Source organism: Malaya genurostris, chromosome 3, assembly GCF_030247185.1.
Source record: "Malaya genurostris strain Urasoe2022 chromosome 3, Malgen_1.1, whole genome shotgun sequence".
Taxonomy (NCBI): Eukaryota; Metazoa; Arthropoda; class Insecta; order Diptera; family Culicidae; genus Malaya; species Malaya genurostris.
In genome coordinates this window covers 51,890,047-51,907,650 of record NC_080572.1, presented here as the reverse complement: position 1 = coordinate 51,907,650, position 17,604 = coordinate 51,890,047, and the positions used below count along the sequence as shown (strand labels likewise).

The 17,604-nt window shown below is 37.3% G+C and overlaps 1 protein-coding gene across 2 annotated transcripts in view; it reads left to right on the top strand.

Moving 5' to 3' along the window:
• LOC131438231 (putative helicase MOV-10) overlaps positions 1-16,476 on the top strand; it is a 33,990-nt gene extending 17,514 nt beyond the window's left edge. For both annotated transcript variants that reach the window (XM_058608105.1, XM_058608104.1), the window contains 5 exons: positions 4,458-4,523; positions 4,580-5,297; positions 14,182-14,470; positions 14,528-14,829; positions 14,958-16,476. In XM_058608105.1, coding sequence (XP_058464088.1) covers positions 4,458-4,523; positions 4,580-5,297; positions 14,182-14,470; positions 14,528-14,829; positions 14,958-16,473 — 2,891 coding nt within the window. In that variant the 3' untranslated portion in view covers positions 16,474-16,476. The remainder of the gene's footprint in view (positions 1-4,457; positions 4,524-4,579; positions 5,298-14,181; positions 14,471-14,527; positions 14,830-14,957) is intronic.
• The last annotated feature ends 1,128 nt before the right edge of the window (positions 16,477-17,604 follow it).

The following is a 17,604-nucleotide window of genomic DNA, read 5'->3' as shown; positions in this document are numbered from 1 at the left end:
CTGGGTTAGGTTTGGCATCAAGCGAAAACGACATAACTATGTGCATATAACCTTGGTATATGTTGTGCCTATGAAAATGTATGTGAATACTCCACACAAGGGTTTTGAAATATTGCAACCTAGTATGAGAATCATCAAGTCGAATCATCGATTCGATTTTCTGCGATAATTGTCAACTTGCGATTCTCTCTTGGTAAATTCCATAATAATATGGTTCGATGTGTTTGTACATCTATACATTGAATCAGATTCTTTTGACACTGTCTCACTCAGCGTTGCCAGGTTGCCAGATTTTTCTCGCTGAGCCAGACACTCTAACTAACCACATCTTTTGCCAGATTTTACGAATTTTATTAGATTTTAAAAATTTTCCCATGTTTCGTTAGATCTTCTTGCGTTTGGCCTCAAGGCGATAGATGGTGAGACCTTTTTGTTGTTTTTTTTTGTCACTGAAAATGAAGCCCGGTCGAAATTTTTTTGTATGTAGTAGACCCAGACAAATCCAGAAAAATTTTTGGGTCAGAGAAAGATTTTTGGAAAAATGACCTGGCAACGTCTCGCTTGTATTCTCTATCCACCAGAGTAGCCATGGGCGGCCAACATTCGAATCGATGCCATTTCATTCCAATTCTCAAGACATGTTTTCGTGTGCAGGAAAAAGCATTCGGTTCAGTAGCCAGTTGTGTTTAGCCCGAGACATGAACTTCAATCGTTTATGGTATACATCACGCTACGGATCGACTATTGTTTTCGTACATTAATGCTCGTGCTCGTTTTGAGTACCAGCAAAACAAAACCGAAAATCTGGGTTGTGTTGGCAGCTCTGTGGTTTAAACATGCACTCATCGGTGTAGCTCGGTGTGGTGATGCCAAACTCAGTACTCACTTTTTAAAACTAGGCATGAGAGTTAGATGCTATGAAATCAAAACTGAGAACCATCAATACCATCATAATTTGATATCAGTGGTGCTCTGTATAGGTGAGTGTGTTTGTTTAGATCAGTGATAAGTTTCATCTTTACCACCATTTTACGAAAAAATCGAGCCTCATGATCGAGTTTTTGCCACCCTTGAAAATGACATTAGTAATTCTCGTGTGAGGACATTAGTAATTCTGTGAATTGAAATTGAAGTGAAGTCTTTCCAACCCACCAAAAATTCCACAGTATCTAAAAAATATTAGTTTCATACTGCTTTATAGTACTCATGGCACTTTTTTGCAACTTGAACCTACAGAAAAAGTTTGCTCGCTACTGAACAAGGAGCTGCTTCAAAGTTTGTTCTGTCGCGTCAGGTAAACATTCAAGTGTGAATATTTCCTTTAAAACAAGCTGTTTAGAAGTCTATTCAATAGTTTTGTATGCTACTTGAGCCAAATCATCTTTCATTTTTACGAACTTTTGGTTACTTAGGTTAATACAGATTGTAAATATTTCCTACTCTACCGGATGAGCAATTCTACAAAAGAAACTCTCCAACATTATGCTAATTTTTACAATACAAAATTTTTTAATTTATATATATATATATATATATATATATATATATATATATATATATATATATATATATATATATATATATATATATATATATATATATGCATGTTTTTTTCTTTGGGTTAAAGCGAATGGATAAGTAATCAGAGAAATATTGGAGAGAAACGTTAACCACTTAGTCGTTTAACAATACAATTCTGCTCTCCGAGCACATAAATGCGAACAAATAATTGTTGGGCGAGACGAAGTTCGACGGGTCAGCTAGTATATCTATATATATATATATATATATATATATATATATATATATATATATATATATATATATATATATATATATATATATATATATATATATATATATATATATATATATATATATAAATGCAGAGGTCATTCTTTGTAATCGCATCACGTAAGAACGGCGCGCAACAAGCTGTTTTGTGTGAAGATTCCACATGCATATTTGAGCCACGTGCTTAAATGGGTATCAAAATTATTGCTTGATTGCTTGCCAAATGATGGCGAAATGCATATGACTGTTCTAGCTATATAATCGGTAGAAGTTCTGATAGTGGATAGTGTACAATGGAGTCAGATGAGAATAATACAGCAAATTATTAAATGAATCAATAAAAAGATTGTGCTGTAGAAGCGATAAAGTCAAACTAAGAAATTTTCCTTGCATTTCGCTTTTAAATGATTTAGACTAAATTTAGATTACACTGAATTGCCATAATAAATTGAGACTGACATTTTATTTTCTGTGAAGAATGTTCAAATTGGTAAGATCAATATCAAATTAAAATTGAAGCGAAGTCTCTTCAGCCAACCAAAAGTTTCACAGTATCTGAAAAATATAAATTTCCTAAATGCTAAAGTACGCGTGACATATTTTGGCAACTTGGACGTACAGAACAAGTTCTTAGCGAACTTTGCTCACAGCTGAACAAGGAGCGGCTTTAATATTTGTTTCGTTGCGTCGGGTGAACATTTAAGTGTGGACAATTCTTTAAAAACAAGCTGTTTTGAATGATATTCATTAGCTTTGAATGCTGCTTAAGCAAAATCATTTTCTTTTTTATGATCTTTTGGCTACTTGAGCTAAATACAGATTGTCAATATAACATCCCCCCCCCCCTTTTTGGAAGGTTTTCAATAGTTCCATGAATAACTTAACTTTTCTTCTAATTTTGCGCCTTCCCAACCGTTTAAAACCCCCTCATTTCCTTGACACCCCACCCCCTCTTGAACACCCCTCCACCCTTGAACACCCCTCCCCCCTTGAACCCTCCTCCTTTTGAACCATCCCTTGAATTCTCTCTTGAATAATACCCCCCCAATCCATTGAACGATTCCTGCGCACGGGCCTGGATTGTAGGTTTAGTAATCAGTAAAATAATGAAGAGAAACGTTAACCACATAGTCGTTTGATAATTCTACCGTCCGAAAACATAAATTTGAATAAATATATTTGGGTAAGACGAAGTTCAACGGGTCAGCTAGTCTATATACCTTATGATCAAAAAAGAACCGGAATTTTCATTATAAAATTCCCGCGCTTGTTCAATCGGTAAACTTTTATTCTCTCAACGGCAACACTTTCATACACATGCTGTCAAATTTTGACGCATATCGTACGATTAGTTTCTGTTTGGCGTCTATACAAAGCAGTTGAAAAATTTTCATGTGGCGATTTTTGTAATGGATGAAAATAATCATCGATAGTTGATTGGCCTTAACGAATTGCATAAGTATTTGACCGTCGAAGGAAAGAATACTAGATCATTGAAAAAATTGTTTGGCGCGCAATGAGTTGTTTTGTATGGATATTTCACATGTATACTTGATCCATGTGATTCTTCATTTCGAGACACGTGCTTTATTGGGTATAAAAATTATTGCTTGGTAAATGAATTAATGGCGGAATGCATATGACCGCTGTAGGCAGGAGGAAAACATCTAATATCGCTTACCAGGATTGAAGGATTGTGTGTGATTAATTCAGATGAATAATATTGACCATTGTGAGTGCGAGTTTAACAAAATAGAAAATTTTTGAATGAATCAATGAATAGATTATGCTGTAGAAGCGCTAAGGTCAAACTAAAAGATTTTCCTTGCATTCTACCCTCGAATGTTTTAGATTACACTAAGCACACATGATAAGTGGCAATTAGATCAATGTTAAAGATGATTACCATAATGGATTGAGACTGCCATTTTCTATTTCATATTATGTGAAGAATGTTCAAATTGGTAAGATCCATATTAAATTATGGGTCAGTTAGTGCTATTATATATTTAAACTCGAAGTTTGAATATATAATAAATGACAATCGTTAGATCTCATCGCTAGCTTAGAGCGAATCCTAAACCCCTAACCAATCCATGTTTTCGCGACACCTGTGGAAGAGAATGATGAGTCGTCGTCCTTCCAAAAAGTAGGTGAAGCAACATTTCCTCTCCTCCTCATCCTACGCTATTGTTTTTGTTTTTGGATCTGATTACTTTCCGAGCTATGCATACTTTTATGTCAAAATTTGCAGAGTAATTCGCCGCTTTAAATTTAGAGTTTTTTTAAATTGTCCTGATTATTTCAATTTTGCCCTACTTATTGTAATAAAGCGATCGATGACCAGTCTTTCTTGTCACAATTTTTGGTGAAGCAAACGAATATTGATGTAGAAAACATGTGGATCGATAAAACAGATGTCATCTCTCTGCTAGGTGGATTAAGCACGTTTTTAAATTAATTTTTTAAAAATTTTTGATGAAGGTAATTACAAGTATCGTCCGTAATTCCAGAACCAGATGTCGTTTCTTGATAAAATTCAATGACAGACTACAAGATAATAAGACCTTTCATTTTAATCAAAATTTGTGAAAATCGGTTTTCATAATGATCACTTAGTCTTTGTATATGAAGAGAATCATTCAATTTTCGGTTATTTTTAGCGGTTTTTTCACTGGTGAGCGATCCAATATCTCCAGTACCTCTCAGAACGCTAGACAAACACAAAGGTTCGTAGAATATTCTATAAATGCAGAGAAAAAACTTAACAATTCGTTATCCTTAGTTGAACTACAACAGAATGCGACTCGACAGGTGAAAAGTATGGCCTCCAAACCTCTAATTTCGATAGCAAAAAACCTCAACAAGACAACACAAGAACCTAGACTAGGCGCCAAAGCACAGCAGAAAACAAAGGAATATGTAAAACGACGCAATGCAAAGAATATATCGAATGTTGAACAAAAGTCTAATATTGAGAAAGATGTCTTAAATATTACATGGTCCCTAACAAAATTACGAGTGTCACGGAGCAACAATTTTGAAGGAGGTATTACAGCATGTGTAATCTGTCAGCAAACCTTTACCCTCACAGAAAATTACCACCGACATTTGTCCACTTGTGCTTTTGTCCAACCGACGAAATCCGCAGACCAACAAGTGTTTGGAGTAAGAATGAATTTTGTTCCTGGATGTACTACAAAGTTTTCCCTGGTGGTATCAAACAATTGTGCTGCGGTTCTTGTCTTACGATCTATTACAATCATCGATAAGAATGGAAAACAGATACCGGTTTTTTGTGGAACAGAAGTACTACGAATGGTGCCTGATTATTGTTTCGAAGAAATAATTTCTCTGGACACTATGATATCAAATGTTCAACTGATCCAAGGTATACAGTATTCTTTGGTCATAATGGCCTCGTCGTTAGGTGGAGAAAAACACATCGAAATTGTTGAAATACATCGTTTAAAACAATTTAACGGAGCCACCAAAAAACAAAAGTGAGTATCGTAATTTGCTGATATTTTTTTAATCTAATATATGGGTTTATTTTATGAGTATATCGTCATAGTAGAATACTCTAGTTAGAAAAAGTACTTGCCTTCAATTCTATAGAGTTTACAATAGTTTACAAGTTTACTTTTTCTGACATTTTTTTCGTAGAAAATGTCATTTGTATTGTTCATTGATTCCGATCTTCTTTACAAAACAACTGGTGGTTTCCAGTCAATTTACAAATCGATGTCATTTATCAATTGCTCGTATGAAGTGAATCGTTGTGCAGTAAGGTTTTGCGCTAGTTGTCGGAATAGTTAGAAATCCGAAGGTGTTATATCCGGGAGGTATGGCGGGTAAGGTAGCACTCCTCGTTTCAGCGTTTGGAGGTAAGTTGGCAACGTTTGTAATGTGAAGTTGCGCATTATCTCATTAATCAAGTAACAGACTTCTAGTTTTGAAAAAAAAAATGGTATAAGTGACGTAACCTACAAAATGCATTTTATCTCTCCACTTTTCTCGGAGATGGCTGAACCGATTGTAACAAGTTTAGGCTCGTTTGAAAGCTACTTTTAGGTCATCATTCCCGGATCCGGATACATAATAATATAAGGGACGTAACTGACAAAACGATTTCTTTCTACTCTCAATTTTCTCGGAGGTTGCGTAGCCAATTTCTACAAGTTTAGGTTCGTTCGAAAGCTAATCTTAAGATGTGAATAAAGTTCGAACATCAAACGGCCGTCACTTCTAGTTTCATAGACATGATGATGTTAGTGACGTACTGGACAAAATGCGATTTTTTTCTCTCCGCTTTTCTCGGAGATAGCTGAACCGATATCAACAATCCTAGGCTCGTTTGATAATTCCGGTTCCGGTGATATAATCGTTAAAGTGACGCAATCGTCAAATCGCATTTTTTTTAATCCGCACATTATTTTTAGAAAGTGACCTATGATCAAGTTAAAATGTATTACTGATACTTTTGGTTTCGAGAATGCTTTCCGATATGCGACGTACCAATTGCTGCTGATTTGCACTTGTGCTGGGGGTGCTACTAACAAAGGAGTAATCTGAGTGTTCATTCTATTATTTTCATTTAACGAGTTAAAAATTTTAAGCTGGCTAGGTCCTACATAAGGATTAGATATAATAGAAATGGTATTGACTTGCCTGTTAGTGTTGAATTGAGTAGATGATGGCAGGAATGTTGACGAAGTTCATAAATCGGTTTGCGAGAACTTGAAAGGATTTTGGCGTAATATTCGTTGCAGGTGGCAGTGTTGAGTTGATAGCAGATGACAATTTTTTGTATTAATTGTCGTAGTGGTGTTGACGGGTGGCGGAGGAGGCGGAGCGGTATTGATGTGGTTGCTGGTCAAGAGTGTCGGTAAAGAAAAGTTTGAAACGATGGTGCCGGTAGCGGTAGGTGCTAGTGGTAAAACTGTAGTATTTGGCGGTGATGGAAAGCACGGCGAGTGGTGGCTATGAATGACGGTGATGAATCAACAGTGTGATCGTTTGCAACAGTGGTCGCTGTTATAGTTTGGTTAGATGCAATGGTCGTAACAGCAATTTCGTCAGCAGCAACGGTAGGGTTATTGTTCGGTTCTGAAACGAGCGGGGACTATAGAATTCGAAGTGCGTTGAGTACATGATGGAACTTCGACCCGCGGAGTTTTGTCAGGTTGAGATATTTCATTTCTGGCATTGAGAAGGACCAAATTGTGGAATTCAGAACGGAAGCTCATATTCGCCATTGACTGAAGTACCAGTTGAATAATTCCGGGACTAGTTCCAGTTTCTTGACGTAGATGGCAGCTTGTGCACCCGATCTGTCTCCGTTCATGGATTATCATAAACTGAAGCTTGCAAACGTTCATCAGGGTTCATTTATAGATTCGGTTGATTTTGATGTTTCGTGTTTGGACCAATTTTTCACTATTTAAACAATGGTTTCGTAGTGAACGTTGTATTAACAATAATCTTACATCTTTTTGCATTCGTTTCGTGAAAGAATTAAAGAAAATTCTCAAATGAGGAAAAAGTTATTAAGAAAACAAATCTGGAGTAATTTGTGAAATTATGGAAAAGCACCCAGGTGAAAAGAAAGACGTAGTCCTACGTCAAAAACCCATAACACTTGTTTGTCTGTCTCATGCTCGAACGACGGTTTTAATGCAGAGAGCATTATTTCATTCTTGCTTTACCAACTGGGTAGGTATAAGACAGGTTTCATTCATTCTAGCCTGCACAGTTGACTTTTAGTATCAGTAAATTAATTATTGAAGAACTTTGGATATTTTCTTCCAGTGAAGTTATTGTAATTCGCACGCGTGTGTATTTCTATTTTGCCTTATTATTTGTGTGTTGAAAAAAGTGTGTCGTGTTATGTGTTATAAATTTCCCCTACCCAGTGCTTGAGCGGAAAAAAGATATAGAGCGAGAAGACTAGTGTTTGTTGTCTGATGAACAGAAAGGATGTTTGGATATATGCTACTGGTCGTGAGGCGGCTAGGCGGGTATGGATGTACGCTTTACCATACCCAGTCGTGTTTTAGAGCCGTGTCTATCACAAGGCTTAGGGTGTCGAAATGGTAGCGCGTATGCACGGAATGCATAAGAACGCAGGTTTGAATCTTGTCTCTGAGCGTATCTTTTTCCAAAAAAATATTTTTTTCTGTGAGTTTCTCATTTATTTGGCTTCCCCAATACATGTTTCCATTCAATACTTTGCTGGACTACTTTTAAAAGTCCAATCCTAATGGATCTTATACTATAGAAATAAAATGATCTTTCGAGTAATCTACCAAGTCTCGAAATTCTACTCTTCGTCCGATTTAATATGAAATTTTTACTTCCGAAAGAAACAAAGAATTCTCAATACGGAATGCTTTGCAATTGGAGATAGTCACAAGTAAATAGTGTGATTTTCCTCAAAATGGTATGCGTTTATTTTAGGAATTATGGAAAAATGTTGATCTAATAATTTAACTTTTTCATAGAAATCGAAGTGCTGCACAGCTAATGCGTAGCCCATCAATGCAAACAAAGGGTAGTCGAAATGGGCCAAATCTAGTGCATTCGGCGGAGAGCTTTGCAACTCCCAGCCAAGTGCTTTGATTGTATCCTGAACCGGTTTTGCATTGTGTGCAGTTGTATTGCCGTGTAGCAATTACTTTGCCGTGTCAAACACAGATAATAGATATACAAAATTTTTCAAAATTCTGTGTAAATTTAAAATTTGCTATACGTTGGAAACACTACTGCCACCTACTCGACTATTCGCCCCGATCTTTCAAAACGTTCCACTATGTTCCAGAACGATAACAAAATCCGTCTGCCTGTTCTCAAAGACATCATATTAACAAGATATCCAGCTCATACATTTCCCGAACAAATCATTGTCACACAGGGTCTGCTGTTATATAAATTTTTCAACTATTTTAACACTTTTAACACTTATCGCACGATTTCCTTAAGTATTGAAGACAATTTTATTTCTATGTCAAATAAATCACACGAGAATTCGATCGTAATAAAACAAAAATAAACTTGCCATTTTAACCAACAGCAAAACAAAAATCTAGCGTGAAGGGAATGTTGCACCCAAAATTGTGGCTCATGTGAAAGCGGCATCCAAATTGTGGAGTCACCTCGTGTCGATCGTGGTGACATCTGCAAGTGTTCGCCACGCTGATTGAGCAAATTGTACACACAGGGCCGTTGAGTATGGCAGCCGGCAAACCAATGCAAGAGGATATAGCCTATTTGAAGCTCTGGCGAAGCTGGATGTAAAGCTGTGTAATGTAGGAACAGTCAGCACATTACATTCTGTAGTCCATCATTGATGGAAGACATGGACTGAAAGGTGAGTGAGGAGTACTCCCCCAACGACCACCAGGCGATCATCTACAAGATAGGCCAGAGAGCTCTCACATCCATACGAAGAACTAGGATTTACGAGCGGATGAGGACGACGAAGGTATTCGACAAGGAGACTTTTATCGAGGCACTTCGGCCAAACAGCGATGCAGCAAACTTCGACCCAGGCTGGTTGACGGAAGCGTTAGCAACGGCATGTGATGCAGCAATGCCGAGGAAGATTGAACCAAGGAACGGTAGACGCCCCGCGTACTGGTGGAATGCGACGCTCAGTACCCTCCATGCGACTTGCCTCCGAGCTAGGAGACGAGTTTAAAGGGCAAGAACTGAGGCCGACAGAGAAGAGCACAAGGTTGCGTTCCGTGGAGCTAGAGCTGCCTTCAAACGAGCTATCAAGTAGAGCAAGGCGAACTGTTACAATGAGCTATGCCAGAGATCCGACGCTAACCCCTGGGGAAACACCGACCGCACCGTAATGGCTAAGCTGAAGGGCCCATTGATGCCAGTCGAAATGTGCTCAGACACACTGAAGGGTATCGTGGAGGGTTTATTTCCGAAACACGATACAACAACGTGGCCACCTACGCCGTACAGCGAGGACGATGCGGAATTTGCCGTAAACCGACTGGTCTCCAACGACGAGCTCGTTGCCGTGGTGAAAAAGGTTCCTGGTCCGGATAGAATCATAGAGAAGACAGAAAGGGCATCCTTACAAAATCATACCAAGAAGCATTAAAATCAGTTGAGACAAGAAATCATTATGTGCTGAATGTACACATATGTTTGTTTATTTCCTAACTTGTATTGTTTCCATAGCATTTTGTCGGAACTAGTAGACGCTTATTAACGGAGGGTCGATATAATTACATTATTACTGAACCAATTGGGTCACGATCACTGACCCAACATTTATCAATGAATGGCATGCGCCATTGTAATCTTGAGTTTATCTTTGGTACAACGGTTATCACAGAAACTTCCGGCAGGCGTCATTATCGTGGGGTTTGCAGACGACGTTGTATTAGCGGTGTCTGGCGAATTAATCGAGGAAGTCGAAATGCTGGTATCGGAGTCAATAGACACTGTCGAAAGATGGATAAATGGAGTGAAGCTGCAGATAACCCCTCACAAGACAGAAGTGCTCGTAGTCAGTAACCGCAAAGCTGTCCAAATGCTGGCTTTGAGGCACCTGAGCGTGATGGTCGACGACCACCTAACGCACACGTCGACTACGCCTGCGAAAAGGCGGCGAAGGCGGTTAAGACAGTAGCGAGGATTATGCCAAACGTGGGCGGTCCGAGAAGTAGTAAGAGGCGCGTTTTGGCAAACGCAAGAGACGCCTCTTGGCAACGAAGAAAAACCGTGGAAAGCTAAACAGTGTGTTCCGGCTCATGGCTATGAGAGTCGTGAGTGCCTACAGAACAATCTCGTCGGAGGCTGTATGCTATCACTCCACAGTGGTCCGGATCCACAATTTAGGGGGACAAAAACATTTGTGGCTTAGCCTTGTACTTTAGAGCTATGATGTCTTCAGAACAAATGATCAGTGAAAGATAAGCCATATTTTGAAGCATATGGTATTAGGGTGGTTCTAATTATTAGGGTGATCCAAAAATTATTTTCCGTATGTGTTGAGATAGAGGACTGCATCCTTCGGCAAAATTGTAGGAAATCTTATATCAAGCAACTTTGCCGAAAACACTATTGTAGTATCTCTAACGGTTTTAGTGTTACAGCTATTTTAATAGAGCAACTTAGGGTGTTCCTAAAAAAATCAGATTTTTTGCTCTAGCTTTCTTAATTTTCACTTCTCGATTTTGGTGTCTTTGAATATCTTTTAGAGTTTGTTGAAACCAATTTGTTCATAACTAGCGCATTCAGGTAGCGTTTTCTGAACCGAAGTTATGAGCAAAACTAGTTCAAAAACAGATCATTTTTAAACTGCTATATCTAACATTGGAGCAAATGAAAAAAAATCGGGTTCTTTCATTTGATACAAAATACTTTCGAGCATGTGTATAAAAAAAATGGCGGAGGAGATATTTTTTTAAATTTTTTAAATTGTGTTCAAACATTGGTTTTTTTCAGTGAAAAATGCTCTTTCATGTAAGACATTTATTAGCTATATATATTAAAATAAGGTATTGCTGTCTTCTAGCGTTTCAAAACTAATTCAGCTGCATAATCGGGAAGATGAAGTACACTCACGTTGGTTGTTACTCTATTCGATAATGCTATTACAGGATCAGACGTTAAAAGAAATCGTTTGAATACATCCTCTAGATTCACTAAACGATTGAAGTTCTGAGGATGGAACTGCCTATACTTGCGAATTGATTTATTTCGACTCTCTTGCGCTTCCTTACTGTACATTATTTGCTATCTGTTTGGTTCCCTTGTAATTGATTGTTGAGCAAGAAGGCTGGATAATCTGGAACAACAATTATCCTTCATCTGTTTCCCTTTGCTGCCCAAAATAATAATCTTTCAAAAGGAAAACACGGCACTAACAGCAGGAAGTGGACAAAGTAAATGCAGAAATTGCAGAGCTTTCTCCCACAGTACTGGGGAAAGTATTTGTATCAACGAAGCTAGTGTTCTGCCTGAACGATACGAAAGTGTTAAACGACATAACAGGCATACACTCCCAAACTTGGTACATATGCAAGCGCTCAGGAAAAGCTCTTAATTTTTCAAGAACTGAAACAAATGAGAATAATCCAAACAAATATCAATTAATCCAAACAAATATCAATTAATCCAAACAAATATCTATTTGGAATTCGCAATGATTCGATCTATGGAACTTTTGCTAAAAGTGAGTTATTGTTTACACATTGAGAAACCGACATGGCGCGTGTCCCGACAAAATCAGCATGTCAAGGAGCAAGAGACATACTAACGGTATTAAAAGAGCAGCTAGGGTTACGTATTGGCAAAGACATCATATTAACAAGATATCCAGCTCTCACATTTCCAGAATAAATCACTGACAAAATCCTTTTTTCGAGCATGGTGCCCTCAGGTGAGTCCGCATTGAATCTACATAGAAGTAGGGAAGAGAAATGTCAAATTCTGGCGCGCAAAAATAGCAGCACTGTGAACCCACACAATTGACATGATATGTTGAATGTGATGTCGTGCGATGGCGTTCCTATACTGAAGATTGATTTCGCTCCAAGCTGACAGGGTCTGGCATTGGTGAACCATTACCTGGAGGCGGCAACTCGAATGATGGTATCTGGGCCCGTAGATTTTTCAAAGAATATAACACAGTAGCGCAAATCATCGAATTAAATGGAAATATACTTGAACGGTTTTTTATAATCTTAACGTTGATAAACAACAATGTGAAGATTTCGGTACCTGCTTTCCAGGAGTTTGCTGAACAAACAAAAATTTGTTTTGTGGAGCTGTATGGATGGTATGCTCTGTCGCCAACCGTGCATAAACTTCTGGTGCATGGGACGGCAATTATGAAACATGCTTTGCTTCCTATTGGTATGTACAGTAAGGAAGCGCAAGATAGTCGAAATAAATCAATTCGCAAGTATAGGCAGTTCCATCCTCAGAACTTCAATCGTTTAGTGAATCTAGAGGATGTATTCAAACGATTTCTTTTAACGTCTGATCCTGTAATAGCATTATCGAATAGAGTAACAACCAACGTGAGTGTACTTCATCTTCCCAATTATGCAGCTGAATTAGTTTTGAAACGCTAGAAGACAGCAATACCTTATTTTAATATATATAGCTAATAAATGTCTTACATGAAAGAGCATTTTTCACTGAAAAAACCCAATGTTTGAACACAATTTAAAAAATTTAAAAAAATATCTCCTCCGTCATTTTTTTTATAAACATGCTCGAAAGTATTTTCTATCAAATGAGAGAAACCGATTTTTTTTTATTTGCTCCAATGTCAGATATAGCAGTTTAAAAATGATCTGTTTTTGAACTAGTTTTACTCATAACTTCGGTTCAGAAAACGCTACCTGAATGCGCTACCCATGAAAAAATTGGTTTCAACAAACTCTAAAAGATATTCAAAGACATCAAAATCGAGAAGTGAAAATTAAAAAAGCTAGAGCAAAAAATCTGATTTTTTTTAGGAACACCCTAAGTTGCTCTATTAAAATAGCTGTAACACTAAAACCGTTAGAGATACTACAATAGTGTTTTCGGCAAAGTTGCTTGATATAAGTGTTCCTACAATTTTGCCGAAGGATGTAGTCCTCTATCTCAACACATACGGAAAATAATTTTTGAATCACCCTAATAATTAGAACCACCCTAATACCATATGCTTCAAAATATGGCTTATCTTTCACTGATCATTTGTTCTGAAGACATCATAGCTCTAAAGTATAAGGCTAAGCCACAAATGTTTTTGTCCCCCTAAATTGTGGATCCGGACCACTGTGCACTGAGATCATGCCCATCTGGTATGGATCGTCGGGGCATCAGTGAACCGGAAGTCATCCTCCAACCGAAATCACTGGACCGACCCAGGCACCCTGCCGTTGGAACCGTTTACAGGTTTCGGGAACGTCGGTCCGAGGAACCTTCCATCGTCGAGGAGCTTTTCCGTCGGTGTAGGCTAGATCGTTTGTTCGACTCCCACATACCAAGTTCACTTATGTGCAGGTAGGCTTGATGATCCGGCAATTTCACCTCCTATATATAAAAAACACAAACACACAACATTGCGTCATTAACTAGACATCATTCGCTTTTAGAGAAAATAAATTAAATCTTTAAACGCGATTTATTCAATTCCATTAACCAATCTAGAATGTAATTTTTGAATGCTTGTTGCTTCTTTTTAAATTGACTGTTGAAATCCATCGACTCACATCGAAACCTTTATATGGTACTCTGTGATATTAAGCAAAAATCATTACTAGCTAGAACGGACAAGAAAATAATGAAATTCCAATTTTGTTGGAGTTTGAACACTGTTATCCAAATTTTTCTCATACTATTACGTATTTTTCATTGTAGAACTCCACTAAAATTAGTAAAACTGCCAAGTTACGAAATACCTGTTGCAATAAAAGCGTTGTATAAGAATAATTTTAAAAATGAAGGCGCTCTAGAATCGCACGAAATCAGAATTCTCACAGATGTGGAAGGATCCAAAATTGCAACTTCGTTGACCAGTGCCTCGTACAAAAGCCAGTTACGGCTCCTTAATCAAATCGAAGAATGTCATTTGCGAGACGAATTCAATAGTTATACAATCATCGATCCAAAGTTGGTTCAAAAAGGGAAGAACCTTTACACAATTCCGGTAATTCATAATAGAGATTCTAATTTACTCATTGACCATGTATCTCAATCTGTCTAGATCAATCAATTCAAGAATCGACCATCATTGATAAAGGAGAATATTGAAGTCCTTATAAGTGTTGACAAAGGTCATCGCGACCAAACTTTGATCGGAATAGTGGATCGTGTGGACACCAAGTGGATTGTAATCCTGATGGATCGTCAGCTACCTATCGAAAAGGTATCTAAAGTTCGTTTTTTACAAAATGTGACTACCTTCCAAATGGAGTATCGTGCCTTAGAGCTTTTGGATGACGGTGTTATAGATAAAGTGTTATTTCCACAAAACACACTGAAAAATGTGACACTTATGTATACCAGGTGCGAACTATGCAACATACACACACACACACATATATATATATATATATATATATATATATATATATATATATATATATATATATATATATATATATATATATATATATATATAACTTTTTTTGTAGTTTTCAGTGGTTTAGCTCGAGCATAGCAACGAACAAAGAGCAAATGACAGCTGTGCGAAACATTGTTAATCGAACATCATTCCCAGCACCGTACTTACTATTTGGGCCTCCGGGTACTGGCAAGACCACTACGTTAGTGGAAGCCATAGCTCAAATTTACAAACTTTGTCCAATGGCCAACATTCTTGTGGCGGCGTCAAGTAATTTCGCTGCTAATGAATTGACAGGAAGACTGTTGAAAGCTGTTCCAGATGAAAGTATCTTTCGTTTCTTTTCCCGTTCTATTGAACGCAAACTAAACGAAGTCAACGGCGATGTAGTGAAAGTGTCTAACATGATCAGTGGAAGTTACGATATGCCATATTACGAAGATATCTATCAGAGTCGGATTGTCGTCTGTACATTGACAACAGCAGGTCGTTTAGTTCAAGCGAACATAGTGAAGAACCATTTTACTTATATTTTCATAGATGAAGCCGGTAGTGCCAAAGAGATATCAACTTTAGTACCAATTATCGGTTTAGCTATCAATGAGGAAACAATCCATGCAAGCATTATTCTTGCTGGAGACCCAAAACAACTTGGCCCCGTTATCCAGTACGATTATTTGAACCAAACCACCCATAGCGTATCGATGATGGAACGAATGCTGAACTTTGAAGAAATGTACAGAAAGACACCCTCTAACGGAAAATTTAATTCATACTTTATCACACAACTTTGCGATAATTTTCGGAGTGCCAAAGCATTACTGGATTTACCAAATAACATGTTTTATGAAGGGCAACTGAGAGCTAAAGCTACGCCGGACGTTGCGCATTGGGCTTTTCATTGGCATCGATTGCCTAATCGTCAATTTCCAATAATCTTGCATCCAGTTATAGGCGAGCTAGTTCAAGACCAGAATACTTCGAGCTATTATAACAAATTAGAAGCAGAACAAGTGGTGTTCTACATTCAAGATATTCTGTCTGACGGCATAAATAATAAACAAGTGAAACAAAAGGATATTGGTGTCATATCACCGTACGCACGACAAGTTTCTTATCTGAAGGAATGCTTCCAGGAACACGGTTGGGATGACATAGAAGTTGGTTCTACTGAACAGTATCAGGGTCGAGAAAAACTTATTATCATTATATCAACGGTACGATCAAACTGCTACACCATAGGGTTTCTGGGGAATGTGAAACGTCTTAACGTTACAATAACCCGAGCTCGCGCCCTCATGATTATTGTTTGTAATCCAGTAACTCTTGCTCGCAACAAACACTGGAAGCAGCTTGTGGAGTACTGTCGAAAAAATAATGCAATTGCTGCGACAGAAAAAAGTCAGTTCAAAAATATGAGGAAAAAATACAGAGCCGATAAAAAAAGAAAAGATCCGAGTGAGAATAACAACTTGAATGTAAATAGAAATAGTCAGACGTTGGATTCGTTTAAATTACATCTTACATCGAACTTACTTGAACGAGAAATGGAAAAGCTCACTATCGACAACGGAAAACAAAAATAAACACTGCCAAAAAAAATTATATATATATATATATATATATATATATATATATATATATATATATATATATATATATATATATATATATATATATATATATATATATATGTATATATTTATATATATATATATATATATATATATATATATATATATATATATATATATATATATATATATATATATATATATATATATATATATATATATATATATATATATATATATATATATATATATATTTCTGTATAGTTAAAAGACAAATAAATTAAATGTACTTATAACGTAAATGATGTGTGTTCATTAAAGTACTTTATTCGGTATTTGTTTAGTTCAAGTTTTACTACAGCTCACTACTACCATATACTTTACTGCTCACCTAAGTCTTAAAGCCTGTTCGCACTATTTTCCCGGACGACCGGGACGGGACCATCCGGGACTATCCGGGACGTGTTTTTTCCCTCATCGGCGATGACTGAGCTGCCGGCGTGTGTATGTATTGGAATCTCGGATCCGGGATAAAATTCATTTGGTTGCCACCGATATTCCTCGCCGAGTTTTTTCCAGCGCCGTCGGTGCGAAAAACTCGGCGAGGAATATCGGCGGCATATATTTCTTGAAAAGATATGTGAAATAAAGTACTCTGCTGTTCATATATTCTTACAAAACTCTTCTTATTTCCAGGTAGAGGCGTTGATGGGCACTGGAAATAATTTCTTTATCCGTGTTGTTTTCTTTTGAGGTTTGTTTTGCTTTTTTGTATACTGCATTAAAATGGACATCTATCAAACACCCCCTTTCCCCAGCCTTAGCTTTTGTGATATTTATTTCATACAATAATAAAGAAAAATCCATTCTACGTTCGATTACTGATTACTGACTCGGCAATTCATTATTCGATAATAATCGCTTTTGCCGAGCTAACAGCAAAATTGCTACTGATAATTTCAGCAATAATTGACAGTTAACAAATTTGGTATTACCGAGATTCTCAGTAATTATTATTTTGCCGAGATGAGTACCGATCTCTCGGCTGTGCAAATCTCGGCATTTTTTTTGCCGAGATTCTAGAGATGGGCAATTCGCTCCTGAGCTGTTCCAGTGAATCGAATCTTTAAAGTGAGCTGACAG